We start from the raw sequence: 25,907 nt of genomic DNA on the forward strand, positions 1-25,907 counted from the left end.
CAGCTACTGCAGGAAACTAGGTCATGGCACATGCTGGGTAAGGCACATTCTTTCTGATGGGTGAATGTTGATTGAACATGCCTTGCCATTGTTCAAAATCTCATGGACAAGCTTCTACCACATGTGTATGTGGAATTTTTGGATTCTCCTCTGTGGGTTTAACTTACCTATGACTTTTCTTCTAGCTCATATATATTATGATTATATTCTTGGAACAATGCCAGTTTTAGTTACTTAGCTAGTTATTTACCTACGTTGGGTAGCCTTTGCTTAAGTACTGAGAATTTTTTTAGAATATAGAAATGTGTTTAGTTAATATTTTTATCAATAGAAATGATGATCCTATTTTGTTTTCAGCTTGAGAATAATAGTGATTGTTTATATCCAACATAATAAAATACAGTTAATTATTTGAAAATGAATAGAAAGAAAAGTTATGAATGTTGTGTAGACTCTTGTAATATTGTAATTAAAACAATTACACCATGAGGCTTTTTGTTTCTTTGAAAAGAATGATCATAACTTCTCTGAAAAACTAAAGATGAACATCACACAGAGTATCATGGAAAGATGCATGGTGGGTATGACCAGGTAACAACATAAAACTAAAGAGGAACTCTGAAGTACAAGATTAAAGGATGTAATCAAATAATTTTATGACAGAAAGAAAAGATGGGGTGATGAGGTGATGGGAGTGAGGATTTTGCCCTGAAAAGAAATTGAGAGACTTGCCATTCAGGTTTTAATTAAGAATAAGCTCAGCACAAAGCTTGGCAAAACCCAAGAGATAGGTCTCTGTAGCTCTCAGAAATTTCCTTGTGTTATGTAGTATCTGTGACAGTACTGTTGATTTTTTTTTTTCAGTTGTCGTATTACTGATAAACTCATGTAATGCCTTATGGTTTGCAAAGTATTTTTCCTTACAATAACCTTGTGAGGTACGTACTGTAAGTTATCATCATCATCATTGTTATTTCCATTTTATACATTAGAAAACAGAGAATACCCAGAGAAAATTGACAGAGCTAAGATATGTAGTGTCTTGTTCATGGACAGCAAGGAGGCCAGTATCACCAGATCAAAAAGTACATGGTAGGGAGTAAGGTATAAGAAAACTGGAAATGTAGGAGAGGGCTAGGTTATGAAGGGCTTTGAATGCCAAACAGCATTTTGCATTTATTCCTGGAGGTGATAAAAGGCATTTATTGAATAGCGGCTTGACAAAGTCAGCCTATGCTTTAGCAAAATCACTTTGGTGACTGAATGGAGGATGAGGTGGAGTGGAGAGAGCCTTGGAGGAGCCAGACCATCAGGCTGTTGCAGTAGTCCAGATGTGAGGTGATAAGGGCCTGCACCAGGGTATTGGTAGTGTCAGAGGAGAGAAGGGGGAGTTTTGGATAGATGTTGCAAAGGTGACATTGACAGACCTTGGCAACAGATTGGATATAGGGGGTGAGAGATAGTGAGGAGTCAGTGAAGAGACCTAGGTTGCATCCCTATGGAACTTGGAGGATAGTGTTGCCCTCTATAGTGATAGGGAATGTAGGAAAAGGGAAGGGTATTTAGTGTTGGATGTGTTGAAGTTAAAATGTCTGTGGGACATCCAGTTCGTGATATGTAAATGGCAGTTGAAGATTGGAAATCAGCAGAGAGATTGAGGAAAGCTAGGTAGATTTAAGAATCATCACCATAGAGATGGTAATTAAATCCATGGGAGCTGATGAAATCATCAGATGAAGTAATCTAGAGGAAAAAGAGAAGAGGGCCTAAGATAGAACCTCATGGGACACTTTTGGTTAGAGGGTGTGATCAGGGTGAGGATCCAGTAAAGGTGACGAAGGAGTGGTTAGACAAGTAGCAAAAAAACCAGGAGAGAATGGTGTCCCAAAAACCTAGAGAGAAGAGAGTGTCAAGGAGATGAGGGTGATCAAGTGTCAAAAGTTGCAAAAAGGTCGAAGATACTGAGGATTGAGAAAAGACCATTGGATTTGGCGATTAAGAGATCATTGGTAACTTTGGAGAGAGTAGTTTTGGTGGAATGATAAAGTCAGAAGCCAGATTGTAAGTGTTAAGAAGAGAGTAAGAGAAGAGAAAGTGAAGGCACCTGTTATAGATGGCCTTTTCAAGTTTAGTCACAAAGGGCAGAAGATACATAGGATGATAGTTAGCAGGAGATAGAAGGATCAAATGAAGGTTTTTTTGAGGCTAGGGGAAACATGGGCATATTTGTGGGCAGTAGGGAAGCAGCCAGTAGAGAGGGAGAGATTGAAAATAAATGATAGAATGGGAGTGATGGAAGGGGCAATCTGCTGGGAGGAGACAGGTTGGAATGGGATCTCTTAGCTTTGATAAGAAGTAAGGCCACTGGGACAGCGAGGTGGCACGGTGGATACAGCACCAGCCCTGGAGACAGGAGGACCTGAGTTCAAATGTGGCCTCAGACACTTGATAGTAGCTATGGGACCCTGGGCAAGTAACTTAACCCTGTTGCCTAACCAAAAAAAAAAAAAAAGTAAGGTTACTTCATCATGTGAGATAGGAGTGAAGGAGGAAATAGTGATAGAAGGCATATGTGATGAGGAAGAGAGGAAAACAGGGAGCTCATAGTATATTACCTCAATTTTTTTTTTTGGTAATAGATGAGGCAGGGTTCTCAGCTGAGAAGGTTGGGGAAGGATGAAAAGGTTGAGTAGAGCTGCTGTGGAAAGTATGATAGTGAGTGCATGAAGGAGGGATAGTAAGATTGCCCAGCAGTAAAGGCCAAGTTGAAGTTGTTTAACATAAATGTGTAGTGGATCCAATCAGAATAGTTGCTTAATTTTTTTCCACCTTTGTTCAGCAGAACTTGTATGAGAGTGAAGGTGGTTCTTAGTGAGTGGTAGGAGTGATCTAAGGCTAAAGTTTGGCAGGGCTAGATTGTTGAATTGATAAGCATGCTACTAGAGGATGATATGGAGTTAGATTGGTCCATGAAGGAGTCTAAGAAGGGAAAAAAGAGAAGAGAGTGGCTAAAGCACAGGAGGTAGCCTCAGAGAAAATTGAATGGTCAAGGGATTGAAGAGCAAGTTGTGAGTGAAAAGTAGGATTTGGTAGGAGAAGGCAGAAGGAGAAGTAAACAACTGGTAGATTATGGTCAGATTAGAGAATTTCAGAATTCTTGAACATGAAGATGTATGTTTTTGGGTGATGGCAAGATCAAGAGTGTGATTATCTTTGTAGGTGGGTGAGGTTTTTTAGGATGTTTGAGGGAGAGGCAATATGAGGGTTGTATAACCCGTTATTACTGTATAAGCCATTAAGTGATAATCAGTATGCCTTAGACCACAACTTTTTCTAAATTTAGAAATTTGATGTTGAATAAAATAGCTAATGTGAAATCTGTGAGCTTTTGAAAAGAAATTTACAAATTCCACACATTTGTGTCTAGGTATTTTTTAAATATCACTGATTTTACCTCAGCCCTTCTACTAAAGTTTTGCTCTCATGCTTCATTGCAATATGCGTATTCTCAAAGGCTATTCTAGTTGAAATATAAGTTCAGGCAGGTCCTAATTAGCTGAATATATCATCTAAAGACAAAACTAGCCAAATTCAGTGGTATTTGACACCAGAAGGAAGGTTGGCTACCAGATGACAATTTTTTTGTTGTTGTTAAAATAACTCATGAAGATCGTCTATTTAGGTGTGATAGGGTTGTGATCTGTGTTATTAAAGGTAGTACTATCTCTTTAATGATATGTTCTAGAATTTTCCTAGGAATTGAAGTCAAGCTTGCTCACATAGAGGTTGCAGGCTCCAGTACTCTTTCCATTTTCCATGATCTTTCAAATACTGCTCACAATGGCTTAGAAATCACATCTGCTGAGGGTTATATTCATTCGGGCCAGGTAACCTGAATCATCAAAGGACACTAGGTGTTTTCTTGCTATCTCCTTACTTATCTTGAGTATCAGCAGTTAGTCATTTTTGTTCTGTCATTTCTTTCAGCACAAAGGTTATTCTTATCAGAGAAACAGAATCACAATAAGAACTGAAGATTGACTAGCCTAGGTTATATACCCCAAGGAGTTCCTTGATGAAAAAAAGGTCTCTTATGTACCAAAGTATTTATAGCACCATTTTTTTTTGTATTAGCAAAAAACGTGAAAACAGAGGAGATGCCTATCAATTGACTTAAATTATATTACATGAATGTAATGGGATATTACTATATCTCTGTAAGAAACAAAATATGATGAATACAAAGAAGCATTGAAAGACTTACACATGCTGTTGCAAAGTGAAGTAAGCAGAGACAAAAATATATTTTAAAAGTGACTTGTGGTATTCTTCAGTCATGTCTGACTCTTTGTGACCTCATTTGGGATTATCTTGTCAAAGATACTGGAATGGTTGGCCATTTCCTTCTCCAGCTCTTTTTACAGATGAGGAACTGAGGCAAACAGGGTCACACAGTAAATGTCCAAGGTCAGATTTGAATTCAGGAAGATGAGTCTTCCTGATTCTAAGCCCAACACTCCATCCATTTTGCCACCTAGCTGTCCCTACAAAATGACAATGAAAAGAACCACCAATCCACCAAAAAAATCAGAAGTGAATGTTATAAAATTAAAATAAATACAACCCCAAAGGTTTGAGAAAACACGTTTTTCCTACTCCTTTACAAAGGTGAGAGGTTGGTCAGTCAATAAAATTTCATTAAGTGCACAGTATGTGCCAGACACTGTGCTAAGTTTCAAGAATACTAATATGGTAAAGAAAGATAGTCCTTGCCCTTAAGGAGTTTATATTCGATTAGGGAACACCATACATAGAAGAAAGCTGAAAAGGGGACGGGGGAATGTAACCAACAGAAAAGTTCCAAGAAGTACAGCCTGCTGGGAAATGAAGAGATAGTTAATCTGTTTACCTTGCTTAAATGGAGGTTCTGAGAGGAGTCATCCAGTCAAAGGGATGGTCCTCGAGGGCAGAAGGTACTAATGAGGTGTCACTTCCAGAATGAAGAGATTTCTGGAGCGTGGTAGAGACCAGAAGAGTGCAGCCTAGTGAGGAAGAGACATTTATGAGTGAGGAACATTGCATATATTTTCAAACTTTTTCTCTGTATTGATTGTTTTGCTGATTTTTTTTCCTCTCCTTTAAAAAAAAACAGTCTTTGTTATATAGTATGACTCTGCATGAGGGCAGAGGGTAATTTAGGTTATGTGAAAACAAGATAGCAATAGTTTATTTTTTTTAATTGAGCATCTCTGCCTTCTCTGTGCTATCAGTTAACATTTTCACATCCTCTCCGAGCAAACATCCTAATCCCTTCTTTGATCTTCCATTGTCTCCCAGAATAGCTTGGGGGGGAAAATCCCCAACTTTTTGTTTTCCTTGGTCTCCTTTGCTAAGTTCAGCTTCTTCTGAGCTGTAGCACTTTTTATAAACTACCAGACAGTGCTGTGATCTTCTGTTCATTCTCTGTAACATGGTCTTCCATCTTTTTTTTCCTTTTTTTTTTACATTGCTAGTAAGTTCCCTGTTCATCCACATCAATCTCTTTAGACATATTTCATTTTTCTTTCTTACTGAAATTGTTTCCCTTTGTGTCTTTAAGAATTTTATTCCTGAACAGGTACCATTCCTTCCTGGATGGCTTCCGTTGTAGCATTTTAGTCCGCAAGATCCTACCCATTTTTCCTCTGAACTCTTTGAAAGTTGCTTTCCCAGAGGCTAATGTTCATGTCAGACTGTGCTTGGATTTACTCTTTTATAAAACACAAACTCTAGGAAGAATTGGTCATTCCCCTCCCCCCTCCCCCCCTTGCCATCATTTCTACCCTAAGTAACCAGTTCCACCATGTTCATGAGAATCAGATGGGCCAAAGTGGAATTTCACATTGTTGATTTTTCCACTTTTTAAGGATAAAATTGTCTTTTATACAATTCGAAAAGTTATTAGTTCTACCCTGCTTTTAGCAGAGAAAGAGAACCGTAGCAGATATCTGAATAATTGAAGTCTACCATAATTACTATAGCTTGCCTTTGTGCTAGATTCATGATTTTTTCCAAATGAACCGTCTCTTTTCTCTTTCTTTCCAGGTGGTCTATGTAGAATAAAATCACTTCTGTTTCACTCTCCATTTATCTTCATCCAAATACCCTCTATCTTGCTTCCCCCTACTAGTTCTAAAATTTCCTCCCAATGATCTTTCTTTTTATGTCCTGCTTTCCCAATCTCCTTTTTACCTATTTATTTTGAACATGGTATATTCATCTAGAGCCATTGTCTAGACTTGATTTCATCCCATCCAGTCTTAATGATACCTGTGAGGTTAAATTTGCCTTCTTGTATTAAGATCTAGTCTAGTTTCCTCATGTTTGCTAAGCTTTGGACTTTTGTATGTGACATTTAAGGCCATATTTTATCCTACTGGCCCCTTTCTTCGGTCCTATGATCCCGTAGTTATAGAATGGAGGGAATGGATTCAAGAGATACTTTGAAGCTATATGTTCTCTACACGGTGGTGAGATCACCAAACGAGTGATCACCTATCATCCCAGTACATATTATTGCTGGTGTATTCAACCCTAGCCTCTCTCTTTAGGTCCAGTTCCACATCACCAGTTGCCAGTTAAATGTCTCCAGATTGATGTCCCATAGGCATATCAAACTCAACGTGTCTAAAACAGATCTCATTATCTTTTCCTTGAGACTTCCTGTTAACTTCCTCATTTCTGTCTTTGGCAACCAGCTTTGCCAACTCAGTCATCCTTGACTTTCCCTCTTCCACTTCTAGTCATTTGCCAGGTCTTGAGAGTTTTAATTCTATAACCTCTCTTGAATCTGTCTCCGTATCCCAAATGACCACTAGTATAATTCAGGTCTTTCAATGTCTTCCATCTCAATTGTTATAGTAGCCTCTTAATTGATCTCCCAGTATCCAGTCTCTCCATTTTCTAATCCATCCTCTACATAGCTGCTAAAATGCATGTTCCTAAAGCACAGGTCGAATCCTATTAGTACTCTGCTCAGGAAACTGTAGTGGTTCCTTATTACTTCCAGGATAAAAAACAAACTTCTGTTTGACTTTTTAAATCCTTTGTATTCTGGCTCCAGCCTGCCCTTCTAGACTTACATTACTTTCCTTCACACACTACTTGCTGCTCTTTATATGTGACATTGAATGCCCTATCTCTTTGCCTTTGCACAGGTTGTCCCCTTTACCTAGAAGGCATTCTTCTCACCTACAACTCTTGGACACCCTAGCTTCCTTCAAAGCTTGGCTCAAATGCTACATCCTATATGATGATGGTCCTACAGTTGCTAATACACATCATTACTCCTCTCATAAGTGCCCCTGAAATTACTTTGTGTTCACTTTGTAAATATCATGTATTTATTTATTTATTTGTGTTCATGGTGTTTCTATCCAACAAAAGCTTAAGGTTTTCCAAAATGTTTTATCTACATCATTTCACTTCATTCTAACAGTTACCCTGTAAGGTAAGTGGGACTGGCATACTTAGAGAGAAGCTAAATTACTTTTCCCGGGTTATGGTTAGGGAAAAAAAAGCATTTACATATGTCAGGCACTATGCTAAGTGCTGGGGATACACAGAATAGCAAAAACAGTCCCTGCTTTCAAGGAACTCGAATTCTAATGTGGGAGATAAGATACAAATAATTTGCTACATACACCTTATAAACAGAGTAGTTGGAAGGAATCTCATAGGGGAAGCCACTAGCAGCTGGGCAACCAGAATGTAGAATTGACTAGGTTTGGAAATTGCATATGATACCTGAGGAAGAAAGAAAATGTCAAGATTCATCTATATCTATATCTATATATTTATAGGTGAATGATGAAGCTACTCACATAAGTAGGAAAGTCAGCATTTGGTAATAGAAAGACTTAGAATTAGCTCTGTGTTTGAGTCTTTGCTGTGATACTTGACTCTGGGCAAATCATTTAACCTTTCTAAGCTCCAGTTTCCTTGTCTGTAAAATTAGAGTAATAATTTCCACCCTGTCCTACTTCCCAGGCACATGGTGAAAAAAACAGTATATAAATGTGAATTATTACTAAATCAGAAAGAAACATTTTGAGAGACATTTGATTTAGTTTTAGACATTGCAGTGTTTGTGATACCCTAAGGAAGTGACATTATGGAGTTTGGGAGATGGGATGTAGACTTTTTTTGTTTGTTTGTTTTAGGCAATTGGGGTTAAGTGACTTGCCCAGGGTCACACAGCCAGTAAGTCTCAAGTGTTTGGTCTGAGGCCAGATTTGAACTCAGGTCCTCCTGACTTCAGGACTGGTGCTCTATCCACTGCGCCAACTAGCAGCCCCTACAATGTAGACTTATATGGAGGCCATCCAGGCAGAGATGATAGTTAAAGCACTGGGAATGAATGAGATTGCCAAGGGACAGAATGTAGAGTAGGAATTAAAAAGAGCTGAGGGCAGAAGCTGGGGGAACTATCAAGAGTAAGGAGTAGGGAAAGAAAAGAAGACATAAATCATATGTTTTGTCAGGTTTTTTTCTTAACATGAGGAGTTGTAAAATCCAGAAAGTTGAGGTAAGCATTTAATAAACAGCACTAGATTTAGGCTGCCTCATTACTTAGTGGGTAGAGCCACAGGTTCTTCTATGCTTTGTAGCTCCCATTCTTGCAGTAAAGTTTGATTGCATGAACTCTTAGGACCACATTACAGCAAAGCCACAGTTTCTAAATCTATCCAGGATATTACATCTTGGAAATGAGTACAAGTGATTTCCTGAAAATAATTTTTGAAGCCTTTCTATGTTAGAAAAATGTGACTTCAGTGGATTGCTGTCTCTTTTAACAGCTACTATATAGATGGAATTTAGGCATTTTTAAGTAAAATGTTACCATTTAGGTATAACCCAACTTATAGTTCAAAAAAAATCTTCCAATATTGCAGAAAATGATGTGTTTTCATATAACTGAAACAAAAGTCAGCTCTAGATTACACAATTAGATTATGACCATCTAAAGGAAAATCTAAAGGATACAAATTAAGAGAAGATTGACTGAAAAAATCCTTAGTTTCTAGATTTCTGTGATGCTGTGACCAGATAATGCAAGGCCAGTATTTTGACAGTGCAAATAATTATAAATACACTTAGAATCACCAGGATTAGTCATTTTTAACTCTTGTTCTGATCACTTGTCATAGCTTTTGACATACTTAAAGGACCTCTGATTTTATATGTGAATACTTTCTATACCCAAGTAGATCATAACCCTTTCACATTTAATAAGTTGGATTGACTAAACACTTTAGTTATTTAATGCCCAGTTCTTTGCTGTCGATGGGCAGCTAGGTGGCAAAGTAGATTGAGTGCCAGGCTTGGAGTCAGGAAGAACTGAGTTCAAATCCAGCCTCAGACACTTTCTAGCTGTGTGACCTGGGCAAATCACTTAACACTGTTTGTCTCAGTTTCTTCATCTGTAATATGAACTAGAGAAAGAAATGGCAAACCACTCGAGTATCTTGGGGGATCATGAAGAGTCAGTTGTTACTGAAATAACTGAACAATAACATCTTTGCTGTTGAAATTCAGGCTCATCTGGAAGAACAAAAGGTCCAGAATATCAAGGAAACTAATGAAAAGAAATGTAAGGGAAGGTGGCCTAGCTGTACCAAATCTTAAATTGTATTATAAAGCAGCAGTCATCAAAACTACTTGGTATATAGTAGTAGATCAGTGGAATAGGCTAAATATGCAAGACCCGATAGTCAGTGACTATAATAATCTACTATTTGATAAATCTGTAGACTCCAGCTTCAGGGATAAGAACTCACTATTTGACAAAAACTGCTGGAGAACTGGAATATAGGCAGAAACTAGGCATAGACCAATATCTTACACCCCAATACCAAGATAAAATCGAAAGGGGTACATGATTTAGATATAAAGAGGAATACTGTAAGCAAACTAGGAGAGCAAGGAATAGTTTACCTAATAGATCTATGGAAAAGGGAAGAATTTATGGCCAAACAAGAGATAGAGAACATTATGAAATGCAAAATGGATGACTTTGGTTACATTAAATTGAAAAGCTTTTGCACAGACAAAGCCAATGCAACAAAGATTAGAAGGGAAGCAGAAAAGCTGGGAAATAATTTTTACAACCAGGGTTTCTGATAAAGGACTCATTTCTAAGATATATTGAGAACTTAGTTGAATTTATAAGAATATAAGTCATTCCCCGGTTGATATGGCAATTTTCAGAGGAAGAAATTAAAGATGTCTATAATCATGTGAAAAAATGCTCTAAATCACTATTGATTAGAGAAATGCAAAATCCACATCACACCTATCAGATTGGCTAACATGACAGAACAGGACAATGATAAATGTTAGAGAAGATGTGAGAAAATTGGAACACTAATGCAATTTGGTGGGGTTGTGAACTGATCCAACCTTTCTGGAGAGCAATTTGGAACTATGCCCAAAGGGCATACCCTTTGACCCAGAAATACCACTTTTAGGTCTGTATCCCAAGGAGATCATAAAAATGGGGAAAGGACATAGCAGTTCTTCTTGTGGTGGCCAAGAATTGAAAGTTGAGGGGATACCCATCAATTGGGGAAATGGCTGAACAAGCTGCAGTATATGTAATGGAATACTATTGTGCTATAAGAAATGATGAGCAGGTGAACAGAAAAACCTGGAAAAACTGATATGAACTGATGCTGAGTGAAAGGAGCAGAACCAGAAGAACATTGTACACAGTAATAGCCACACTGTGCAATAATCAACTATAATTGACTTAGCTCTTAGCAATGCAAGGATCTAAGAAAACTCCAAAAGACTCATGATGAAAAAAGCTATCCATGTTCAGAGAAAGAAGCATGTAATCTGAATGCAGATGGAAGCAAGCTATTTGCTGTCCTTTTCTTTTGTTGTTTGGTTTTGATTCTCCTTTCTTGTGGTTCATCCCATTGGTTCTAATTTTTCTTTACATCATGACTAATGTGAAAATATGCTTAATTTGAATGTATAGGTAGAGCCTATATCAGATTGCATGCCATCTTGGGGAGGGGGGCGGAGAGAGAGAGGGAGAGAAAATTTGAGACTCAAAATCTTATATAAGTGAATGTTAGAAACTAAAGTAATAAATAAATTGTTTAATTTAAAAAAAAAAAGAAATTCAGAGTAGGCTAATCCTTGGACAGTAGACATAATCCGCTGCCCAGCCAATACTTGAAACCTTTCAAGTTTTGTAGGCTTTGCCAGAGCTTAGGCTTCCCTGGCATAGGCTTCAGAAGCTGAAGATCAACTGGCATTCCCAGACATTCAAACATCTGTGATCTCATCAGTATGAATATTCTCTCGAATGTTATAAATCATAGTCCATCCCTGCATGCCATTCCTATGCAGCTTTTACCCATGTCCTCCCATAAGTTTGCCACAAGGGATCCATCCAGTGTGCTGGAGACTTTTCTTGCTTTTTGACATCTTGAAAATCCCAATAAAGTGCCATCAGTTATTCCTTGCTGTCCTCATGTGACCAACTCATGTCTTTTTTGCTCATTCATTTCTTTGATGTCCTTTACTCTATTTCTTCTTCACAAACGCTTTTGAGTTGTTATGTATCCCATCAGGAGGCTCTATGGTATTCCAGGGCTTGATGCAGTAGTAGACTATCTTGGAACAGCAGACTCTAGGGGATCTCAGCAACTTTAGGAAATTCCCCTTTTACTTAGATACAACTGATCATCTTGGTAAACACCTTAATGAGCATATGTTTCCATGTTCTGTGCTTTTCCTGATATTAATTAAAGCATGTATTGATAATCAAAGGGTTGTTGAACAAGGTTATTTCTGTTAAATCTTATATAATTTTGACATATGAATGAGAGACCTTTTTAGAAGTGATCCTAGAAGATAATGTTTTGCACTATTGAATCAAATACTGGTTTTTTTTCGTTGACTCCTTTTTATATTACTCTAGAAAGCATGGGAACAAATGGAACTTTCCTTAAAATAACAAGTAGTGTCTATTTAAGACCATCAGTAAGCATTATCTATAACCGAGATAAGCTCGAAGCCTTCCCAGTAAGATCAGGAGTGAAACAAGGATGCCCCTCATCACCATTGTTATTCAGTATAATACTAGAAATTAAAGGAATTAAAATAGAAAACGAAGAAACAAAACTATAACTCTTCTCTAACAATATGATAGTATAGTTAAAAAATCCTAGAATCAACTAAAAAACTAGTTGAAATAATTAATTTTAGCAAGGTTGCAGGATATAAAATAAACCCACATAAATCATCAGCATTTCTATATATTGCCAACAAAGTCCAGCAGCAAGAGATAGAAAGAGAAATTCCATTTAAATATTATTAGACAATGTGAAACATAGACAGTGTCCACCAAGACAAACCCAGGAACTATATGAACACAATTACAAAATACTTTTCACACAAAGTCAGATCTAAATAAGTGGAGAAGCATTAATTGCTCATGGGTAGGTTTAGCCAATATAATAAAAATGATAATTCAACATAAATTAATTTACTTATTCAGTGCCACATCAATCAAATTGCCAAAAAAATTATTTTCTAGAGCTAGAAAAAATAATAATTCATCTGGAAGAACAAAAGGTCAAGAATATCAACAAAATCAATGAAAAAAAAATTGTCAAGGAGGGTGGCCTAGTCATACCAGATCTGAAAATGTACTGCAAAGTGATAATCATGGAAACAGTCTGGTACTAACTAAGAGATAGAGTGGTGGATTAGTGGAATAGATTTGATATATAATACACAGTAGTAAATGACCACAGTAATGTAATGTTTGATAAATGCAAAGATACAAGCTTTTAGGACAAGAATTCACTATTTGACAGACTTCTGGGAAAACTGAAAGCAGTTTAGCATGTGTAGACCAACATCTCACACCATATATCAAGATAAGGTCAAAATTGGTACATGATTTAGACATAAAAGGTGATACCATAACCAAATTAAGGGAGTATGGAATAGTTTACCTGTCAGATCTATGGATAAAGGAAGAATTTATGATCAAATGAGAGAGAACATTACAGGATTGTAAAAATAGATAATTTTGATTACATTAAATTAAAAAGTTTATGTACAAAAAAAACCAGTGCAGCCAAGAAAACTGGAAGGAGGAAGGGGTTGGGATTTTTACAGCAAGTCTGTCTGCTAAAGGCCTCATTTCTCAAATATATAGAAAACCAAGTCAAATTTATAAGAACACAAGTCATTCTCCAGCTGATAAATGGTCAAAGGATATGAACAGGTAATTTTCAGATGAAGAAATCAAAGCTGTCTATAAGTCATATGATAAACTTCTCTAAATCACTATTGATTAGAGAAAACAAATTAAAACAACCAGCTCTAAGGTGCTATGTCACTTATCAGATTGGCTAATATGACAGCAAAGGAAAATGACAAATATTGGAGAGGATATGGGAAAATTGGCCTGGCTCACAATCTTGCTTTCCTCCCAGTTTTTCCCCTTAGTAGGGGACTTCTGTGTACATATTACTTTCCCTTCAAATATCCTAACCTCCTAATTCCTCAATTTAATCATTTCTAGTGATGTACTCCTCCACCTCACCACACCTGCATATGGAGATGGTCATGTCTTAGATCTTACTGTCACTCACAAGTATTCTAGTATCTATTTTCATGAACTCTGAAATTCCTTTAGCTGGTCATAATCTGTTGTCATGCTACCACACCCTTTGCCTTGAAACTCCAAACTCTTCTTTTTCCTTATCATGACCTCTAGTCCCTCAACCCATGAATTCTTATGTCATCATCTCTGTACTGGCTGCAGTCTGTTTCCTTGCTCATCTTGAATCTTGACAAATCAGTTCATTACATTGTCCTTATCTTTTGAGTCCCTTGCCTCTTTATCCTGTTGCAGATCTTGCCTTTCCAACCTAACCTTGGATTACTTCCACCATTTGCTACATTTTATACTAGTCATGCTTCTGAACAAAGCTGGAGAACATCATGAAACTGCAGACTAGCTCCACTACAAATTTATGTTATGTAATCTCAGCTAGGGCCTCACTGTAGTATTGCTGTTCTTTTGCACTTCCCTTGTCAATTCGCTATTGCACTCACCCCAGCAGTTTTCCCAAACCTTATCAAACCTCCCATAGCTCCCCCTTTACTCATCCTCTCAGCTGAGAACTTTGTCTCATATTTCACTGAAAAAATTGAGGCCATTCAAAAAGACCTCTCTCTTTTCTCCCGATCCTCATCTGACATCACTCAGATGCCTGAAAAAATGGCCCTTCTCTTGGTCAAGACAAACTCCTCGACATGAGCAAATGATGGCATTCCATCCCTATCTTTTCTAACAGATTGCCCCTTCTGTCATCCCTATTGTTAATCTCATTAATCTCTCCTTGTCTACTGACTGCTTCCTCACTGTCTATGAACATAATGATGTCTCTCCTTCATCCTCTGGAAACCCTTGCTCAATTTGTCTATCAACATATTTCTTCCCTTTTGTAGCTAAACTTTTTGAAAAAGCCACCTACAATAGGGACCTCAACTTCTTTCCTTTTACTCTCTTCTTAACTCTGCAGTATGGCTTCCAACTTCAACTTTCAACCACAACTACTCTGTCCAAACTTACCAGTGATCTCTTAATTGCCATATTTAATGACCTTTTCTTACTCTTCATCCTTCTTGAACTCTCTCTCTTCATACTCAGCATAGGGGGCAGCTAGGTGGTGCAGTAGATGGAGCACTGGCCCTGGAGTCAAGAGGACCTGAATTCAAATCTGGCCTCAGATACTTGAGGCTTACTGGCTTTGTGTCCCTGGGCAAGTAACTAAACCCCATTGTGGAAGCAGAAAAAACAAACAAACTCAGCCTAGAGTGTTTTTGGTCCAGCCCCATTCCCAGTGGCTGTAAAACTCTTTATCTGCCTGCCTAAACCAACCTGGGCGGGACAGAATTATTCATTGTGACTTCTCCTTAGATTTCCCAATCAGAATTCAGACTAGTACATTTTCTAGATATTTGTGGAGGAAGTTTGGTGTTCTTCCTGTTCTCTGCCATCTTTTCTCCACCTTTATATACCATTTTTTGACAACAATAACTTGTTTTAAGGAGCTGTGATTTTATAACATTTCTTTTCATTTTTGTTCTTCTGCTTTTGTATTTTGATCTTGATTCTAACAAGTTGATGATCATATTGTACACAGATAGCTGATTCAGGAATGATTCCTATATCATTAATAAGGTATTTCCTTTTTCTTAAAATGTAATTATAGGATCAGAGGATCATAGATCTAGAGTTAAAAGAGACATCAGTCCAACCCCCTCATTTTGGAGATGAGAAACGTTCACATAGAAGTTAAGTAGCTTTCCCAAAACAGTCAGTAAAAATTTGTTAAATGCCTACTATGTACCAGGCATCGTGCTGAACACTGGAAATATGAAAAGAGGCAGAGACAGTCCCTGCCTTCAAGGAGCTCGCTATCCAATGGAGGAGGACAACATAAAAAAAAAGCAGAAAAGGAGGAGAGAGTGGAACATACCCAGCTTGGGAGAGTGATGAAATCTAGATAATTGCAGCTGAAGGGGAAAGGAAAAGGCTGCCCTGAGTACTCTTCTTCTTTTTTTTCTAGCTAGGCAGTGGGGTTAAGTGACTTGCCCAGGGTCACACAGCTAGTAAGTGTTATGTGTCTGAGGCCAGATTTGAACTCAAGTCCTCCTGAATCCAGGGCTGGTGCTCTATCCACTGCACCACCTAGCTGCCCTTGGAATATTGTTCTATTATGTTTCTGTTCTCACTTTTCTATCACAAGTTCAGAAATAGTATTTACTTTCCATTTGAGTTTTTACTTTCAAGATGATGAATTTGTTGAGAATGTGATAAAGTCCAGGAATGTAGCTAGTGGGAAGTGGTGGTGGGACTTGAACCCATATCCTCTGACTCTGGAATCACTGTTCTTTCAATTGTTCTGTGCTGCCTAATAAGTTAAATTTTTTCTTGATGTTTTTAGGTACTTACTATGTCCAGTACCTTATGATTCTTTTCTTCAATGTAGTATTTATAGTATATAGGCATAAGGCTTCTGGGTAGTTTACAAGTCTGTGAACTCTCTCAGTTTTAGCTCTCGATTCCTGTTTTCCAAAATATTTTGCACTCTTCTCTCTAAAGTCACCGAGCATTCAAGTACAGTCGAAGTCTGGCATAGACATTTCTAGAAATCACTGTACTATGTGAAAACCACAGGGTTTATGGGGAAAATGGATTTGGGGGGCAATACTCAAAAACTTCATCAGTGACAAATTTGAAAAAGATAGGAACCTAATAAAATAAGTTAATAGATTTATTCATGTTAAATTGTTAATGAGTACATAAATACTACAGTAAATAGTAGTGGCCTCAGCCTTGGGCTGTTGCTCGGCCTTTACCCTGGTTTCCATAGCTGGAGAAAGGTGGAAGTGAGGAATAGAATGTTTGGGTGTGGAGCAGCCCTCCTTCACCCACAGCTACCACCTACTGTACCAGAAGATATATAATAAATATAGAATTTTACTTTTGAAGTTGGAGGTGGGTATCTAAATATGGTCCCAAGGGAAGCCACCACAGCTGGGATATAAGGGCCCCCCACTATGGAATCTGGGTCACTGATGAGGATCCCTGTGAGGGGCATAGGTTGGATTACCTTATAAACAGGACATGATCTTTGGTGCATCTTTTTTCATGAAGTGTCCTGAGGGACCATGCCTTACTCTACGCCACCACCGTCCCCTACACACAGTGGGAAGAGAAGGGGAGGGGGTGCGGAGAGAGCGAGACAGAGAGAGAGATCTGCACTGAGTCCTGAGTCTATCACTTCTCTGACAGGAGGTGGGTAGCGAGTTTCATTATGAGTCCTCTGGAATCATGGTCATTGATCATAGTTCTTAAGTCTTTCAAAGTTGTCTTTACAGTATTGTTATTCTATAAATCTCTTTCTGCTTCATTTTGGATCAGTTCATGCAAGTATTCCTGGATTTCTTCATCATTCTTAAAGCATAATAGGATTTCATTACATTCATATACCATAATTTGTTAAACCATTCACCAATTAATGGATACTCCCTTAGTTTCCGGTTTTTTTATTACCACAAAAAAAGAGCTGCTATATTTTTGTACATAGTCATTTTCCTCTTTCTTTCATATCTTTGATATGTAGGCCTAGTAGTGGTATTGCTTGGGTCAAAATCCCAAATGGGATCATGAAGAGTCAGACACAACTAAAAATGACTGAACAAAAATTGTGTTCCTAATCTGATAAACCTATTTCTTACCTGGTACCAAATTATTTTGATGATTACAGGTTGGTAATATAGTTTAAGATCTGGAGCAGTTAGGATCCCCCCTCCTTCCCAATTGTTTTTTTCATTCTATTGAGATTTTTAACCTTTTGTTCTTCCAAGTGAATTTCATTATTATTTTTTCCTAGCTCTATCAAGTAGTGCTTTGGAAGTTTGATTGGTGTAACACTAAATAAATAAATTTAGGTAGTATTATCATTGTTATTATTTCTTCAAATTTTTTGATTCTATCTTTATTTTTATAAAGTTTTTAATTATTATTGTTATTGTATTCATATAGTTTCTGTGTGTTTCTTGGCAGGTACATTACCAAGTTTTTTACATAGTAGTGTTATTTTAAATGGAATTTCTCCATCTCTTCCTGCTTGGTTTTGTAGGTAATATATAGAAATGATGATGATAAACTATTATATCATCTGTGAAAAACTATTTTCTTTGCTCTTTGTGCTTATTCCTTTAATTGCCTTTTTGTGTGTGTGTTATTGGTGGCGTTAGCATTTCTACCATTGCCTTATATCACCCATGATTTTATTGGAAAGGCCTGTAGTTTGTCCCTGTTGGTTTTAGATAGATACTACTTGTTGTATTTACGAAAGATCCATTTTTATTTATGTTCCTATTCACTAAGATTTATTTGTAATCACAAAATCGTTACCTGTGCAGAGCAGCAGAAAAATTTGAGTAGCACAATGTGCGTGGGCCCAGTTGAGGTCAAACAAGGAGACGCTCTGCTTTCTGGTTTCAGCTCTCATACTATAAACAAGTGTCTTTTGCACAATCTATTTAGTGCCACATTTTTATTTTACTTTTTTTTTGGTACTGGTTTTGCTATTTAAAATGACCCCCAACCACAGTGCTACAGTGCAGTCTAATGTTCCTAAGCATAAGAAAGCTTTAATGTGCCTTTGGAGAAAATACATGTGTTAGATAAGGTTCATTCAGGCATGAGTTATGGTGCTGTTGGCTGTGAGTTCAGCGTTAATGAATCAGCAATATGGTACATCTAGAAAAAGGAAGAGGAACTTCATCCATGTGTAGGTGAGGCCACTTCTGAAAGTATTAAAGTAAATGTGACCACAGGTTCACAGGAATCTAATTCTGTAGTTTCCTCTGGAGAAATGGTTCATTATTCCCTAATTTTGTTTTTGCTGTGAATTTATAGAACGTAACTACTGCAAATGATGAAAATTGACTGTGTTTGATATTGCTAAGTGTCTGTATTGAACATAAAGGTAACAATTGGATATTTTGTTGTCTCCTTACTCAGTAAACTCTGGAGTCTAATCCCCTTTCCTCCAGGATGAAATATAAAATCTCTTCACAACTTGGATCCTTCCTGACTTTCTAGTGTTCTTACACTCTTCTTACCTCCATATACTCTGCAGTCCATTACACCGATTCTCTTGCTTTTCTTTGCACACGATATTCCATCTCTTATTTCTCTGTCTTTGCGCTTGTTGCCTCCCGTGTTTGGAATAATAACAGCTAATAATAGGTAGCATTTATATAGTGCTTACTGTGTTCCAGGGCAGCTAGGTGACACAGTAAATAAAGTACAGAGCCTGGAGTCAGGAAGACCTGAGTTTAAATCCAGCCTCAGATACTTACTAGCTATGTGACTCTGGGCGAGTCATTTCACCTTGTGTGCCTCAGTTTCCTCATCTGTCAAATGAGCTGGAGAAGGAAATGGCAAACCACTGTAGTATCTTTGCCAAGAAAACTCCAAATTGGGTCACAAAGAGTTGGACGTGACTGAAACAGCTGAACAACAACAAATACTGTGTGCCAGGCACTATGCTAAGCGCTTTACATTTATCATCCCTTTTGATTCTCAAAACAACCCTGGGAGATAGGAGCTAGTATTATCCTCATTGAACAGGTGAGGACCCTGAGGCAAATGGAGGTTGAGTGACTTGCCCAAGGTCACATAGCTACTAAGTGTCTGAGGCTAGGTTTGAACTCGGGTCTTCCTGACTCCAGGCTTAGCACTCTTATCTGCTGTACTATCTAACTGCCCAGGAATGCTGTTCCTCTTTACCCCCACTTCTTAATTTCCTTGGCTTCCATCAAGATTCAGTTCAAATCCCACTTTCTGCAATAGGCTTTTTCTGGTGATAGCCCTCCATACTCCTTCATGTGGCTCCCACCATCCTCTAGTTGCTAAGTGCCTTCTTCTCTGAACCTCATATGGACCCTCACTGCCTATAGTAGGCAATCCTAGTATACTTCCATTATCAACTCACTATCCTACTATCCACAGCAACTCTTCCAAATTGGCTCCCCTAACCCCTAATCCTTACTCTCTCAGCTGAGAACTTTGCCCATATTAAAAAAAAAAATTGAGGCCATTCACTGTGAACTTTTTCTTTTCTCCTCCCCCTCATCTCCTATCATTCAGGTGTCTTCTGCCACTTTCTCCTCCTTCACCTATCTCACATGATGAAGTGACCTTACTCCTTACCAAGGTTAACCCTTCTACTTGTTCAAGCAATCCCATTCCATCCCATTTCCTTCAACAGATTGCCCTCTCTGTCACACCCACTCTTTCACTTATTTTCCATCTCTCCCCCCTACCAGCTCATTTCCTACTGCTTACAAATGTGCCCATGTCTCCCTTATCCTGAAAAACCCCTCGCTTTACTCTCTCATTCCTGCTGTTCTGTATCTCTTGTGCCCTTTGTAGCTCAACTCAAAAAAGGCCACCTATAGTAGGTGCTTCCACTTTTCTCACTCTTTTTCTTAACACCTTACAATCTCGCTTCTGAACTTATCATTCCACCAAAACTACTCTCTCCAAAGTTACTAATGATCTCTTAGTTGCCAAATCCAATGGTCATTTTTCAATCCTTATTCTCTTTGACCACTCTGCAGCCCTTGACACTTGATTACCCTCTCTGGTTTTCCTCCTACATTTGTGATTACTCATTTTCTACTTCATTTGCTGGATCCTCATCCAGATCACACCCTCTAACCAAAAGTGTCCCACAAGGTTCTGCCTTGGCTCCTTTTTTCTTCTCCCACTGTACTACTTTACTTGGTGATCTCATCAGGTCACATGGATTTAATTACCACTTCTGTGCTGATGATTCTCAAACCTATCTTTGCTGCCCTAATCTCTCTGCGGACCTCCAGCCTTACATCTCCAAGTGCCTTTCAGACATCTCGAACTAGATGTCCAGTAGACGACTTAACCTCAATAAGTCCAACACCAAACTCAATATCTTTACCTCTAAACCATGCCCCCTTCCTACCTTCTCTATTAGTATAAAGGGCAACAGCATCTTTCCAGTGCGTCAGGCTCTCAACCTAGGAGTCATCCTGGATTTCTTATTATCTCTCATCCATCATATCCAAGCTGTTGCCAAGGCCTGTTGATTTCACCTTTGCAACATCTCTTGAATATGCTTCCTTCTTTCCTTTCATACTGCTGCTATTCTGGTACAGGCCCTCATCACCTCACACCTGAACTATTGTAATAGTTTGTGGGTATCCCTTCCTCAAGTCTATCCTCATTCCAGTCCATCCTCCCTTCAGGCACTATGGTGATTTTCTTAAAATGAAAGTTGTGTTCCCATGTAAATGGCTTCCTGATGATGGCTTCCTGTTGCCTCCAGGACTAAATACTAAATGCTGTGTTTAGTCTTCAAACCTTCATAACCTAGCCCCCTTCCACCTCTCCAGTCTTCTTGCACCTTACTCACTAACACATACTCTTCCATCCAGTGACACTGGCTTGTGGCTATTCCACAAATAAGACACTCCATCTCTGGGCTTCCAGCATTTTCTCTGGCTTTCCCTCATGCTCAGAAGGCTCCTCCCCTTCTACCACTCTGACTACTGACCTCCTTGGCTTCCTTTAAGTTCCAACTAAAATCCTATCTTCTACAGGAAGCATTCCCCAACACTTCTTAATTCCAGTGCCTTCCCTCTGTTAATTATTTTCTGTATCTTGTATATAGCTTGCTTTTTAAATATTTGTTTTCATGTTGGCCCCCCCCCCAACTTGTATATTCCTTGAGAGCAGGGACTGTCTTTTGCCTTTTTTTTTTAAAATCCTCAGCGTGTAGCACAGTACCTTACATATCATAGATGCTTAATAAATGTTAAAGGATTGGTTGTTGTATATATCTTGTATTACCTTGTATATATATATCCTGTATATATCTTGTATTACCTAATTATTTACCTGTTGTCTCCTCCATTAGAATATGAGCCTCTTGAGGGCAGGGAATATTTTTGCCTCTATATTTATTTCCACTGCTTAGCACAGTACCTGGTACATAGTAAGTACTTAATAATTGTTTGTTGGCTGTGTTATTCTACTTCAAACTTATTGATAGTCCTTGGTGTTTGTATATCTTATATTTTCCAAAGTTCTTTTACTTGATCCTTGTAACATTTCTGAGCATTTAAAGTAAGGAAAATGAAGTATGGAGAGCTTGTGATATGAGCCACATAATAATTCATTAGGAGAATGGAGATTCCTGACTAGATTCAATGGTCTTTTCACTATAATCAATTATAGTTGTGATTTTCTGTCATTTTCAGAGTTGAACCATTTCAGCAGGAAAGAATCCAGCAGACCTCAATGCTTTGTGAAGTACCATTTTCACCTTTTGCTGGAAAGAATTCTGAAACTACCGAGTAGCTTTGACAGATATTCATGTGAGTGAATCCTTTGTGAAGGTTATACAGATAGATGTTTTCATGAAGAGAGGTGAAAAGCCTGAAGGGTATAGACAAATGAGGCCTAAGACCTTTCCTGCCAGTAACTACACTGGCAGTAGCAGGCAAATGTTGCAAGAAATACGTGAGTCTCTTAGGAATTTACCTAAACCATCAGATGCTGCAAAAGCTGAGCACAGTATGAGCAAAATGACAGCTGAAGATCCACGACAAGGCCGAAATCCACCCAAATTTGTGACATATCATAAAGCTTTACAAGAAATACGAAACTCTCTACTCCCATTTGCAAATGAAGCCAATTCATCTACCAGGAGTGCATCAGAAGTTAATCGACAAATGCTGCAAGATATGCAAATTGCTGGATTTGATGAGGTAAAAACCTTTAAAGACATTATAAAAAATATTTCATTTATATAGACCCAAGATTTACTATAGGATAAGGATAGGCAGTAGATGTGTGATTTCATTAATATGGAAAAATCCCAGATAGGAAAGTCCTTCTATCAATAAGGTTGGTATCTTCTCTGCAGCTTACAATCTTAGAGTTGCCTAGAGTGGATGATGGCAAAATACATTCCACATTCCAAATCTGGCCCACTTCCTTTGGGCCAGTGGTTTACTGACTACTGGCCTAGAGCACTGAGAGGTTAAGTGCCTGACTGGGGTTGAATAGCCAGTATGTCAAAGGTAGGCAGGATTCAAAGCTGGATTTGAGACCAGCTTTTTCAAGATTAACTATAAGTTCTGCTAAATACTGCTTTTTTGGATTGCTTTATTTTCTAAACAAAGGATCTACCACCATGTGATAGAGAAATGATTTGAATCTGAAGCACAAAAATTGGTTGAAATGTATGTGTGCATTATACACATTTTTTAAGTCACCCACAAAAATTTTTTTAGTCCTATCGCCATTTATTCATTTACATGAACCTACCACCTCAGTATCTACATATAATAAAAAAAAAAACCCACTAAATTCACAAACTTATTCCACTCTTCCTGGAGTAGCCTGGGAATCCAAAGGACAGAGTATGGAGTCAGAAAAATTCAGTACAGCCACAGATAAAAGGTTTGAGGGAGGAGTGTTGATTGTGTGAATGTGTAGAGTGATGAGCTAGGTAACAAATACAGAAGTAAACATAGCTGTCCTTACAAGGGAATGGCAGAGGGAAGGATTATGATGATATGTCAAGAAGCCAAGTGGTATGTTCAGTTCTAGGGGATTGTAGATTTTTATTGGTGGGCAGCTTTCAGTCATGTCAGTATAAAAATATAGTATAGCTAATTCAGATGTTACAAAATAATCTTTATCATCAATTATTTAATTATTATTAATTAATAGATTTTCAGTATTAATAATCTTTATCATTAATACTGAGAATCTATTTTGTAGCTTTTCCTTGATAGACCTAGATATCTTTTTTTTAGGCTAATATTAAATTTTCTTCCATTTCCTGATAACACACTTTACTATCTATAACTAAATAGTCAAGATTTGATTTTAACTTTTAAAAACAAAATCATTAAGTATTCATTAATTGGAAAGAGGAAGAGTGGTTGGGAAACAGCAATAGTAGAAGGCTTGTGAAGTTTATAACCAAACTACAGAGGAGAAGCAGTTTATTCTACTTGTTATTTGTCCAGTTATTATTGCTCTTTTGTATACATTTCATACCTCATAGTTTTTGAAGCATTGAAGATTAAAAGAACTTAGATGTAAGAATTTTATGAATTAGGTAATTGATATAATCGGCATCTCCAGAATAGGGCATTTTTAATCCTATAATGATGGGCCAAAGAAAAAAGCAATAAAAAGACTATTGATCTCAGGTTCTCCTTTTTGAGTGTTGCTGGGGAAGAGAATATGTGTATAGAATCATGTGGCTGATCAAAGTATTTAAAGGAAACTTTGATCATCAGAGTACATGGGGAAAAAGATAACAAAACTAATCGTTGAGGATTTCAATGTACTACCCCTTTCCAAACTGGACTAATCTAACCAAAAAGATAAGCCAGAAAGAAGTTAAGAACTGAATAGAATTTTAGAAAAATGAGGGATGGTAGATGTCTGGCAATTACTGACTAGGAATAAAAAAGATTATGCACATGTCTCAGCTATATGTATATTTTATACACATATCAGTATATTTATTACATCAGTATATGTGTGTGTGTGTGTGTATGTATGTATGTGTGTGTATGTATACACATACATAAAAAAGTATATTTAACAAAATTTTCCATGCATTAGGTGACAGTTTAGCAAACTGTGGCATGCAAGCGAAAGCCAACCTGCCAGTTGTTTTCATACAGCCTCTGAGTTAAGAATGGTTTTATATTTTAAAATAAAGTTATTATGTTTAAGAATGTAAAAGCCATGCTTAGCTGGGGGGACTGGAGGAAGATGCAGAATTGGCCTTCTGTCTATATATGGTTTTCCAATTCCTTGCTAGGATATAAAAAGCAATATAGAAAATTAGAAATATGAAACACATGCTTTATGGACCATAAATTTTCCATCAGCAAAGGTCTTTTGAAGAAAAGAGTCAAACATAAATGATATTAAATAATTCTAAAAAATTGGTGGGTCAAAGCACAAATAATAGAACTAATAAATACTTTTTAATCAAAGAAAGTAAGACAACATGCCAAAACTTTTGAGATGTAGACAAAGCAGTCCCTAACATCATCAACAAAAAAGAGAAAGAATAGATCAGTGAAGAAGGCGTATGTTTTTTAAAAAATAGAAAAGCAGCAAATCAAGAAACCTAACTAAACACATACACAAAAAAAATTTCTGAAAATCAAATAAGAAATTAGCAAAATTGAAATAAGTACCCAGGGTATATTAAAACCTAGGGATTTGGGGTGGGGGGAATAACTTTTAAGAAGGCAAAACATTAATTGGTCTGTTTGGGGTTTTTTTGTTTTTTTTAAGAAAAGAAAACCATATTGTTAATTTAAAAATGAAAATGTAAGCTTCATTACAAATGAAGGAGAAATAAAATATTAAAAACTATTTTATTTAATTATATGCCAACAAAACTGATATCATAAATGAAATGGGTAGATATGAGCAAAAAAATATAAATAGTCAAATTAACAGAACAAGAAATAGATAATTTAAATAATCTAATCTCATAGAACAATTGAACAAACCATGAATGAACTCCAAAAGGGGGGGGATGGGACATGACCAGATGGATTTACAAGTGAATTCTACCAAATGAATTCAATATAATATAAACTGCCCAAATAGGAAAAGAAGAAATGCTGTCAAATTCTTTCTGTAATTAAAAATATGGTCTTGACTTCTAACCTTGAGAGAGAAAAAGAAGAGAAAGAAAACTATAGAATAAACTCCTAATGAATTTTTAAAAAATAATGAAGACAATGTTAGCAAATGGTTCACAGCAACAAATTAAAAAGACTCTGTACTATGACCAGATTGGATTTATACTAGGAATGCAGGGTTGGTTCGTTATTAGGAAAACTATAAATATAATAGGTTATATGAATAAGGAAGAAACCACATGGTTATTTCAGTAGATGCAGAAAAGGCTTTTTAACACAAAACAGCCTTTTGTAAAAAACAAACCAAAAAAAAAACCAAACCCCACTCTAAAGCATAAGAATAAGTAGACCTTTCCATAATATGGTAAATGGTAGATTGGTTGTAAAATAAAAAGCCAACGTTATTATGTAATGGAAGAAGGCTAGAGGCCTTACCATTACAATCTGGGTAGATCAAAGACATCCATTTTCATCACCACTATTATTTGATACAGTACTAGAAATGCAAACTATAACAATGAGGAAAAGAAAATAAACTGAGGAAATAAACATAGGTAGAGAGGAAACAAGATTTTTAC

At 37.2% G+C, this 25,907-nt stretch overlaps 1 protein-coding gene across 1 annotated transcript in view; it reads left to right on the forward strand.

Moving 5' to 3' along the window:
* The window catches only part of LATS1 (large tumor suppressor kinase 1), a 48,287-nt gene that overhangs the window by 2,843 nt on the left and 19,537 nt on the right, over positions 1-25,907 (forward strand). The window contains exon 2 of the mRNA XM_020986592.2: positions 21,898-22,407. Within this exon, the coding sequence (XP_020842251.1) occupies positions 22,057-22,407 (351 nt within the window). The 5' untranslated portion in view covers positions 21,898-22,056. The remainder of the gene's footprint in view (positions 1-21,897; positions 22,408-25,907) is intronic.

Source organism: Phascolarctos cinereus, unplaced genomic scaffold, assembly GCF_003287225.1.
Source record: "Phascolarctos cinereus isolate Bilbo 61053 unplaced genomic scaffold, phaCin_HiC Scaffold_5;HRSCAF=322, whole genome shotgun sequence".
NCBI classification, from domain to species: domain Eukaryota; kingdom Metazoa; phylum Chordata; class Mammalia; order Diprotodontia; family Phascolarctidae; genus Phascolarctos; species Phascolarctos cinereus.